At 47.6% G+C, this 10,999-nt stretch overlaps 1 protein-coding gene across 2 annotated transcripts; it reads right to left on the reverse strand.

Moving 5' to 3' along the window:
• Nucleotides 1-315: 315 nt before the first annotated feature.
• On the reverse strand, nucleotides 316-9,629 carry MAF (MAF bZIP transcription factor). 2 transcript variants are annotated; one of them, XM_084861370.1, is made up of 2 exons: nucleotides 6,057-9,629; nucleotides 316-1,849 (listed from the first exon to the last, which is right to left on the reverse strand). In XM_084861370.1, the coding sequence occupies exons 1-2, from the start codon at nucleotides 7,190-7,192 to the stop codon at nucleotides 1,744-1,746; spliced, it is 1,242 nt and encodes a 413-aa protein (XP_084717496.1). In that variant the 5' UTR covers nucleotides 7,193-9,629; the 3' UTR covers nucleotides 316-1,743. The 2 variants fall into 2 exon arrangements, with proteins under 2 accessions (XP_084717496.1, XP_084717497.1); XM_084861371.1 differs by lacking the exon at nucleotides 316-1,849 and adding an exon at nucleotides 3,741-5,654.
• Between the last annotated feature and the right edge of the window lie 1,370 nt (nucleotides 9,630-10,999).

Below are 10,999 nucleotides of genomic sequence, written 5' to 3' on the forward strand. Positions count from 1 at the left end.
CTTCATAGAAGGGCAAAATTGTTATTTAAAAATATATATATATATATATATATATATATATATATATATATATATATATATATACACACACACACACACACACACACACACACACACACACATTTCCTTGCAACTCAGCAATCTCAAGCCGGGAGTCTTATCGGATGTTTCTGAGGAGCAAGGCCCCGGAGCCTGGCTGTGCGTTCTCCTGACACGGAAATCAAACGGCTGAAGGTTGTCACTCATGTATTTTCCGTCTTCCAACCTGTGTCAGTTAACTTCTGACAGGCAAAAAAAATAGACATAACCCGTGTAGCAAGCCGACTTTTACATTTATTGATCGGCCTAGAATACTGGAGGACTACATTTTAGGAAGCCAAGCGTGTGTGGGTACAGAAGTTAAGTTGGCCTTCACAAAGCCAACAGCAACAGCAACAGCAAAAGCTCCCTCAGCCCCCCACATCCCCACCCCACACCCCCAGCCCTGCACTTGGGAACCTCTGCGTGTGTCACAGCAGCTTGGGTTATTTAGTGGAGGGAAATGCTAGGAATGCAGCTACTGTGACAGCTGTGCCCCGTGTTTGCGAGGGTGGCTGCCATGTGCCCTCTGCTCGCTGCACTTAGCAGGAAAGCTGGTGGCTTGGCAAGGGGAAGTCCTGTTTAAGAACAGAAGGATCTAGAATCATCGCCACTAAATAAAAACAACTACGGGGGGAGTGGGGAGGGGGAGGGAGATATAAGGACAAAAGGATCAGAGCTTTAGGATCTTACGTTCAGTAATAAATATAGGGCATTTCCCCCTCGACAGCGGCCTGTGTGGAAAGGGGCCCCGGGTGGTTATGGCATGGAGACAGATAAATAAATATGATATTGAGGCATCATTTCCTCCCCACGATCAGGAAGTGGAATCGCTGCCTATTTGATGCTGCTCTTATTAATGTGGCAGATGCGTTGTAAAAAGTTATGACATGGTTTTGAGAAAGGAAACATACAAGGAGCAGGGAAATTAAGGAGAAGTCATCTCGTGAATGTGTGGGGACAGGAAAAAAGGGGGAGGTGGAAAAAGCACACAAGGAGGGTGTGTGTTTTGACTGAACTTTGTATTTTGCTACACATTGTTTTCATTTATGGCTGAGTCTGATAAATAAACACGTTTGACATCACTGATACATACAACATTAGCTGGGGCCTACGAGAAAGCCAGGCTCTGCTAGAGTTTCTGCCTATGGCATCTGCTTCAGAGAGGGGGGGGGATAAAGGGGTAGAGGGGTGAGTCCAATATATTTTTTTTCTCTCCTTGGTGAAATTATCTGCCAGGGAAACAATGAAGCGTGAAAAAGTACTATTGAGAGCGCATGTCTACATATGCTTTACAACTGCTAGCCGGTACCTTTGGGATCCTTCCCTTCCTATAAATGTATATGCATCTATGTTTTTACATTTCAGTGGGTTTTTAAAAAACGAATATTACATTGGAAAACAACTGCGCCTATTCCAGTTTCGCACGTCTTAAAGCGACAAGCACCGGATCGCTTTGCTACGGGTCAGTGTAGACGACCCTCAGACAAGTGGCATAATTGATTAATACGGAGGTTATATATTTAAGAGCCTTGTTCTCTAACGCAAACATCTTTTCTTTAAAAAAGGAAGGAGACTCAACGGAAGTCAGGGGCAGGTGGTAGCCTACCATTGAAGATAATACTACGGCTACTGACAATATATATTTTTTTTAATGCACAGTTCTCACATAAATTTCATTTCATGAAATACACTGGTAAGTACATGTTGCTGGGGCTTCCAAAATGAGGCTTGTCCCACTGATGGCTCCAACTTGCGAGTGGGCTCAGTTCTGTAATTGGAACGAAAGGAATTTGAACACTATTTAGACAAAGACTCAAAATGCAGTGTAAAGGGAAAGCTAGATTTCATCATATATATATTTATATTTAATTTAGAGACTTATTTGTAACAGGGACACTTAGGCAGGATTTAGGATTTCTTTGTTAAAAAAAAAAAAAAAAAGCATGTATTTGTGTTCACGGCTCTACTTCGAAGTTCTCAGTAACAATTATTTCCAAAAACACCTTTCACGAGGCGCTAACCTCCTCTTAAAGCCAGCCACCAAAACCCCATTTTTGTCGGCACCCCTCTATTTGCCTTCTAATGTTTTGGGCCAGAGCTTTCTTATTATATCGAACTGCCTGTAGGGTTCTATCAAAACCCTTAATTGTTACCCAACTGTATTTTTTCTCCCAAGTCCCATTCCTCATGAGATCGTCACAGTAACTCCATCCTGCACGTCCCTCTTATTTTAAGAATGTGTTTGCCTAAAATCTGTCATCTGATGCTGAGCTTTTCTGCATCAGTGACATCTTCATTTCTGCTTCTTCAGGGGGAGGCGGCCTATCTCGGAGTCAGGATCAGAGGAAAGACAAGGGGGGAAAAAATCTCGGAAGCAGAGAGCAACTAACATCTAGTACATGAAGTGGTTTACTATTAAGACTTTTGCTAGGCAAAATTAAATGTGTATTTGGGAGCCCTATCTGAACTGGCACAGAAAGGAAGGTCAAAATGTACAGGGCATGCGTTGTTTATGGGGAAAACAAAAAGGGGGGTGGGGAGGGGTTGGGAGGAAGACATGATGATAAACTGGCCAGAACTCATCAGCGCCAAGCACAACCTGTTTTCTTCAAAATAAGGCCTTCGGTCAGAGTTGCAATATTATCTTAAAAAAGAAACGGAGAACGAAATAAAGCAAAAGTCATGGTGCTTCGCTCTATTTTCAAAACAGTATTGGCTTTGTCTAACATTCTGTTCGTGTGAGAATTCTAGGGGAAGTTGACCAAGAGTTGCATGAATTTGTGTCATTTTAAAATAGGTCAGTGCTGTTAGGGAAGGTAGCGCAAGACTTTCCAAATGATACACAGCATGTTTTTGGGGGTAGATACCCACAAATCAAAGCACAGCCTTTATTCTACCAGGACATTATTTTGGGGAGCAGATTTCAGGGACGAAGGTGATCTGAAATCATTACCAGCTCATCTGTTAAATATTGACCGGGAAATACTATTTAATAACAGAGCTTAAACCCAGATATGTACTTGGAGTTCTGTAAGTGAGGGGTGGATTTTTCTTTTTTTCCTATTGAAGAAGAATGACCTTCAAAGTTAAAACACAAACAACTTGGATTTGTCCAAAGTGTGGATGTTACATCTTGTCAGGCCTTGCTAACAAGAGAATCCTGGAGTGGAAGGGAAGAAGGGAAAAAGAATCAATTTTAGCCCGGAAGTGAGCACTGTTGATCTTTGCCGTAATATGCACAGGCACCCAAGCCACCTCTGCCATGCCTAATTTTCCCGGCTTATCTTCCTCTCCATGGGCACGCTGCTGGCTCAGGTGCTCAGGCCATGCTGGGAAGGCCCTGCTCTATGGCTGGGAATGTTGTTTATTTTCACCAGAGGGCACTAATAGCTCAACTCCTTTGAAAACTTCAGGGGGGGAGGGTTGTGGGGTGTAAAATATGACAGGTCATCATTTATGTTTATATTAAATATTGCTAATTATTAAAAGGAACTGGCCTCCTCCCGCCTCACCAAACAGTCTATGCTTCACCCTGAGTTACCGCCTCCCTACTCCTCTATTAATCCTTCCTCTGGAGAAAAGGGTAAAAGGGTGCATTTTACACTTCACATGCGGTGTTGGGCCCAGTTAAACTGCACACTAAGAAACTGAGTACAGAATCAAAAAAAAAAAAAAATGCAGTTTATTATTGTAGATTATTCTTTCTCTTGATATAACCAGAATTGAAAATGAAAGAAAAGCACATAGGAACATCACGCGTGGTTAGTTAGTAACTCAAGATATAAAACAATTTTGCACAGCAAAATATGGAAAAGAAAAGTAACTGACAAGATTTTTTTATATTTATTGTGGTAAGATTTACTTTTCATTTTTTTTTTTGTTTTTTGTTTAAAGACAGGATGTCAGTCCCTGAAAATAACATTTACTGATTATTGCCTTTAAAACTGTGGATTTTTTTTTTAAGTTACAGAAAATCCAGTTCTGCACCACAATACAACTGTAAAAAAATCTGCATCATTTTAAAACTGTGCAGTAATGCCATTTTTATAACTGCATAAATTTTATTAGCGTTCTAAACAGTTTTGCAATTTTTTTTTTGTATTATATGCTTGCAGGTTATATCTTAGTGCAATTCAGTCCCAAATACTTTAATTTTGAAGAAAAAAACAAAACACATACATTTTGAATGTAAAATACCCCTACAGATATAAACAGGGGTGTTTCCCCTTTTAATACTTTGGTTTTCAATACAGTCAGTGGTATAGCAAAGACTACACATACCCAACTTATATTTAAGTTGCAAGCACATGCTGTATAAGCTACTTTTTAAACAGTCCCCTTGCAAACTCTACCCCCCTTAACATCACAACAGTAAACAATTTAGTGCATCAATCTTTTAAAAAATCTACAGCTAAACAGACCTAACTCTTTTCAGATTTATCTAGAACATTCCTTTATCTGTAGCATACATTTTAACTGGGCTAACAGATTATAAAAACTAGAATTAAATTATATACTAGAAACCCAGAGCATTCCACATTTGACAATGACCAAAAGCAAAAAGAAAAAAAAAAGGAAAACTAAAACAAACCAAAAAAAATAACGGGGCAGATTTCTTTTCTTGAAAAAATAAATTTTAGACTGCTTTCGGAAACAGCACAAATTTGAGTCCCCCAAAGTGGGGTGTCATTCTTACTCAAAAGAAAACATTAGGAGTTCTTGAATGTTTGCCACTTAAATTTTTTTTTTAACCCATCCTGGCATCTTTGACAAGGAATGCCTTCAGTGCATTTACAATGGGAGGCTGAAGTTCTGAGTGACTCAAAGCAGTTTTGGAGCAGATGCAAACTTTCATGGGGAGAAGGCTCTAGGGTTGCACTTTTTCGTTCTGAACTCAAAAAAAGTCATGAGACAATAAAACAAGAGTATGAATGCCATGCCATAAGTCTTTGAACGTCCATTTCCAAGCCAAAAGGAGAAAAAAAAAGAAAAAATAATTATACCGTACATGTCCAGCATGCAGGCTTTTTTTTTTATTAATATAATGTCTCTTTTCCATAAAGTTTTTGAAACAGTTATAGTTCATCGTTGCTAAGAGAAAGGAGCAAGCATAATAATGCATGAGATGAGAATGAGTTTTTTTTTTTTAATGGCAGACTGAACTCTCAGGTTTGGCATCCTAAGGCCAAAACTCATAAGTCACACCCGGAAGGTTGATGCAGGCTTGATTGTGGCAGGTTCATGAGGATTTTTTTTTCTCTATTTTAGCGTAACAGTGCTAAAAAATAACCCGATGGAACTCAGCACGCTGCAAGTCTATATCATTTCACTTTTTTTTTCCTTTGCAAGCTCAATCTCACATGAAGAACTCAGGTGGAGAATAAAAACAAAACACCTTAGCTTTTTTTTTTTCCTCTTTTATCTCAGAAGAGATGGGTGGAGAAGGAGTTGAAGGTAGAGGTTGGGAAAAAAAAAAGTCAACACAGCAAGCTCCAAAAAGTAGAATTAAAAAAAAAAAAAATCCAAACAAAATAAAAACACACACACAGAAAAATGGAACACCAGCTCATGAACTGAAGAAGAAAAAGAAAAAAAAAACATGTAAATGATGCAGGCTTCAAAGGTGAGCATGAAGAACTCTGCTGAGATCTTTGAACATTGTGCAAGGGGGGCCGGGGAGGGGGGGGGCATAAAAAAAACAAGCTACCAAGTTATGGAGATTTTCAGATTGGCAATCCATGAGCCAGACATCCATTCCCTCCCCAATTTAAAAACAGCCACCACCGCCACCAACTCGGAGCAGGGTGTGTGTGTGTGTGTTTGGGACATCTGGGGGCGGGGGGCAAACTTGGTAGGGAAGGGGGGCGAGGTGGTGGCCAGCATGGCTCTGGAACTAGTAGCAAGCCCCACTCCCGAGTCGGACCCCCGCGGAGCACTTAGCAAGGTGGCTAGCTGGGATGGCGTGTCAGACTCACATGAAAAACTCGGGAGAGGACGGGTTGTCGCTGCTCGAGCCGTTTTCTCGGAAGCCGCTGCTCACCAGCTTCTCGTACTTCTCCTTGTACGCGTCCCTCTCGCGCACCAGCCTGGAGATCTCCTGCTTGAGGTGGTCGACCTGCTGCAGCAGCTGGTTCTTCTCGGACTCCAGGACGTGTCTCTGCTGCACCCTCTTGAAGCGGCAGGACTGGGCATAGCCGCGGTTTTTCAGGGTCCGCCTCTTCTGCTTGAGCCGGATCACCTCCTCCTTGCTGACCCCGCGCAGCTGCCGGTTCAGCTCGCGCACGGACATGGTCACCAGCTGCTCGTCGGAGAAGCGGTCGTCGAAGTGCAGGCCGCCCGCAGCGGCGTGGTGCGGGTGCGGGTGCAGGGCGCCCCCCGCCCCCGCCGCGCCCCCGCCGCCGCCGCCGCCGCCGCCGCCTCCGCCGCCGCCCCCGGCGCTGGCCGGGCCCCCGCCGCCGCCCGCGCCGCCACCGGCCGAGGCGGACGCGCTGCCCCCGGCGCCCGGAGCGCCGGCCGTCGGGTGGTGGTGGTGGCCGGCGGCGTGGTGGTGGTGGTGGTGGTGGTAGTGCGGCCCCGCGCCGCTCTGCGCTGCGGCCGCGGCGATCACGGCGGACACCACGGCGGCTGCGGGGCCCATCTCTTCGCCGCTGCTGCCCAGGGAGGCGCCGGCGCCGGCCCCGGCGGCCGCCGCGGATGCCAGCTGCTGCGCCCCGCGCGCGTAGCCATCGAAGCCGCTCTGGAGCTGGTGGCTGTTGCTGATGAGCGCCTCGACCGCGTCCTCGGGGCTGAAGCCCAGCGCCTCGGGGTTCAGCTGCTGCGGGTAGCCGGTCATCCAGTAGTAGTCTTCCAGGTGCGCCTTCTGCTCGCTGCCCGAGCCCGGGCTGGGCGCCGAGAAGCTGGGGGAAGGGGGCACCGAGCTGCACGGCGTGCTCATGGGGGTGGAGGACAGCGAGCCCCCGGCGATGAGACGGCCGCACTGGCTGATGATGCGGTCGGTCTCCACCGGTTCCTTTTTCACTTCAAACTTCATCAGATCGAAGTCATTAACATATTCCATGGCCAGGGGACTGGTGGGCAGGTCGGAGTTGCTCATTGCCAGTTCTGATGCCATTCTCCTGCCGCCGCCGCCGCCGCCGCCGCCGCTCCGCCAGATGGGCTGCAGGAGAGGGGCCAGCGGGCTGTGCTGGGTGGCCAGCGGGTGAGCCAGCTTGCCGGGCTGGGGTTGCTTCTAGCTCGCGCGGCGGTGGCTGGCCCGAAACCTCCGAGCGCGCACACACACACCCCCCCTCGCCCTGCCCGCGCCCCCCGCGTCCGCCCTCCCTCCCCCACTGCTCACGCCAAGATGCTCGCTCGCCCCGGCCCCTCCTCGCCTGCTTCTCCTGTAGTGCGCGCCGAGCCGGCGGCGGCTTCAGGCTCGGAAAGGTCCTCCGCGGGCTGCGGCGGCTGTGGCGGCGGCGGCAGCGAAGCCGGAGGAGCCGGGCCGGTGGAGCGGCGTCCCCCGCTCGCCGCTCCGCTGCGCGCTTTGCATAAGGAGGGCTCGCCTCGCCGGCCGGGCTGCAGGCGGGGCGCGCGCGGCGGCCGCTCGGGGCTGGAGGCGCGGCCGGCGGCTGTCCGAGCGAGCGGCGCGGGCCTTGGCACGGGGGAGAGTTAACACTTCATGCTTCTCACCTCCTCTTCTTCTGCCTGGCTCTCTTTTTAATTTTTTGTTCTTCTCTTTCCTCTCTCTCTTTCTCCCTCGCGCGCTTTCTCCGTGCAAAGTGCAAAGACAGAGAGGTGCAGCCGCCGGGCTCGAGGGAAGGGAGGGGGGAGTTGAGTTCTTTCTTGCCTTTTTTTTTTTTTTTTTAAAGCAAAATAGCGAAGTCCTGGGGAAAGGCGAGGCAGAGAGAGAGCAAAAAGGGGGGGTGGGGGGAAAGACCCGAGCCGACGAGCAGCCTGAGCTGCAGCCCGGAGATGAAAAAAGATTTTAAAGCCTCTGATCCAGCAAGAAGAGTTTAAAGCAATTGCTGAGTTTTATAGTGCTTGTGACGTCAGGCCCAGATGGGAAATTGACTGGCACTCCGGGCCAATGGGAGGCGGCGAGCGCGGCCGCGATTAGCATAATAGTATAGAAACAAGGAAACTTTTCGGAGCTGTCAATCAGGGCCCAATCAGCTGACTGTCAGCTGGGACGGGCACGCTTAACCCTTCCCGCGCCACAGCCTCCCCCGGAGCGAGCAGAGCGGAGCACAAAGTTTGGTGAGAGAGAGAGCGAAGAGTTTTCCAAGAGGGGCTGCGGGAACCTGGGAGGACAGGGAGGTCGGTTTGATTTGCTTTGGAGCTCGAAGAAGAAACCTGCTTTCCGGAGGAGTCCCCGCCGACCCTCCACTCACTCACTCTGCAGGGATCGGCCTGGCTGCCCTCCCCTGCCTGCTCCCCGTCCCCAGGATTGTAACTTAGCCTGGCAGCCCTCCCTCCTCGCTCCACCTTCGGCATCCAGGTGTCTGCCCCAGGGACCCCCCCCCCCTTCCCCGCCCCAGCCTGGCTGTGCCCAGAGCTTAAACTTGGCCCCAACTCTTTGTCCCTCTCGCGTTCCCCGCGCGCGGGGGCACCGGGGTCCCGGCTGCATGCCTGACGCTGCTCCGCCGCGCTTCTGGCCGGTGGGTCAGGGTCCGCGGAGAGAGAAAGCCCGTTTTATCTATCTCCCTCTTTTTTTAAATTTATTTATTAAAGGAGGCAAAATAACTTGTTCAGGGGCCATTATACGCGGGGACCGGCTGCTCGCTGGCGTCGCGTGCCCTTGGGGGGAGTTAACTTCGGGAAAGCTCCGAGTCTGGGCAGCCCGCCTCAGCCCTCGGGCTTCAGACTATGGCTGGAGTTTGACCTCTGAGATTCGTTCCCTTTCTCTCTTTCTTTCCTTCTCTCTCTCTCTCTCTCTCTCTCTCTCTCTCTCTCTCTCTCTCTCTCTTTCTCTGACACACACACACATACACACACGCACGCACGCACGCGCTCACTCACCCCTATGAAATCTGACCCCTGTTTATCAGGGTCCCGCACGCCCTTTGCACTTTTATGTTTCAGTAATTATTTTATACTGGATCGTGGCGAGGGACCAGGGGGGTGGAAAAACAACAGCCCGTCGTTCCCCAGCTCCCTTCGAAGGGTTAAATTTTAAACCGCGGTTTCTCGGACAAGCCCGGAAACGCAGGGTGGGGGTGGGGTGGGGAGCAGCTTTTCCCCCCTCCACCTCCCCATCACAGATGCTAATAACTGTTCAATTTTCTAAATCGATTCTTTTAAAGCTTGTGCAAGAAGAAAAAAGGAAAGGAAAGAGAAAAAGAAACAACCAACAACTCAGTTTCTAAGATTTTAAAGCGATAGGCAAGTCGGAGAAGCTGAGATTTACTCTTTGGGGGAAAAGCAAGCGTGCGCGAGCGAACCCAGCGTTTGGAAGACCAGCCCGCCTGCTTGGATGTTGATGCTTCCAATTAATGAAATACATTTGGTGCTAATGCTATATGTTTATTATTATTTTTTTATTTTGTGAGAGGGGAAAATGCTAGGAGGGTGCATTAAAAAAAAAAAAATTCTGAAAAGCCTGCAAAAGGATCGAAGAGTGAAAACTATTGTTGGATCGAGTTGGTTTTTACCTCAACAGCGCCACCTTTCGGCAAAGGTCAGTTGAAATTGATCCGTGTCCAGTTTTGTTGAAGTGAAAAGAAGCTGGTTTCCCAAGATGGGAGGAGGAGAGAGGCGCAGGAAGTTTGACTGCAGGGGGGAGAACCCGGTCAGGGGCTGAGGACAGTGCAGGCAGGGGAGGGAGTTATCTTTCCTCCACTGTCCTCCTTGAATGTCGACCAAGGGGACAGGGGACACAGAAGCCTTTTGGAGTGTAATCCTGTCTCAGAGCCTTTAGCAAGTGGATCCCATGTAACAGGGCCCCAAGCCCTTTAAAAGTGTCAGGATGGATTTCCAGCGGGCTTTATGGCAATATCAATAGAATTAAAGTTACTTGTAATTCAGTGATAAATGAGATGTCTCTAGTAAGTAAGATTAAATGCAGCGCTATAAAGTTGTTTATCTGAAAAGTAATTCTCAGAAAACCTGACTTCTGACACTTAGTCATATATTAAGCCCCGCATCTTGAGCATTGCACTTCAGAAGGCTGTCACCCACCCCGCGGCATACTGTACTATTTATAACGAGACCTTAGGTGTCACTCACTGGCTTCAGACTCCGGATCAGACCTGCGTTAATTTCTCTGATGCTGGCAGCCTTGTGTTGCAGCAGACCGCAGGGTTCCTAATGAGAGAATCCCCCAATAAGGGTTTGTAGGCACATCAGAATCCTAAAAGGCCGGTGCTGTTGGTATTTTCCAGAAAAGCCCCTTTTCTTTTCATCATTACTTCAGCGAAGCTGTTTATAAGGGTAGTTTTGGTTTTATGGGAATACTTTGTAGGGATGGAATGAAGTATGTCTATTACCAGTTTGGTGGAGAAAGAGTGATGGTTATGTCAATATTTATGCAACCTAACAGAATTCCTTTGCTTTCCACCTCTTAAACAGTATTTTACCTAGTAATGAAGTTAAGGGATTACAGCTTGTTTATTCAGAGGAAATTCTTAAACTACATAAACATATTATGTCATTTAGCATTGCTCATAGCAATAGGTTTCTAGGCTTCTTAAAAATCATTAGCCACAAATGTCTGAAGTTTATAATTATTCATGTAAAACATGAATTTAAATGCAGTTAGATAAATTGCTTCTTTTTTGTTTATATATAGATATATATTTTAATCCTTTGGCAACGAATTTCTGTTAAAAGCTGTAAGAAATGATCCTTGTCTGTCATGAAAGTATTTTTGGCCAGGAGCACTGAAACTTCTGCATTCATAAACAACATTTATAAACAAAGTTCGCTCATGAGGAAGACCATG

The sequence above is a fragment of the Pipistrellus hanaki genome, assembly GCF_964339955.1.
Source record: "Pipistrellus hanaki genome assembly, chromosome: 15".
NCBI classification, from domain to species: Eukaryota; Metazoa; Chordata; class Mammalia; order Chiroptera; family Vespertilionidae; genus Pipistrellus; species Pipistrellus hanaki.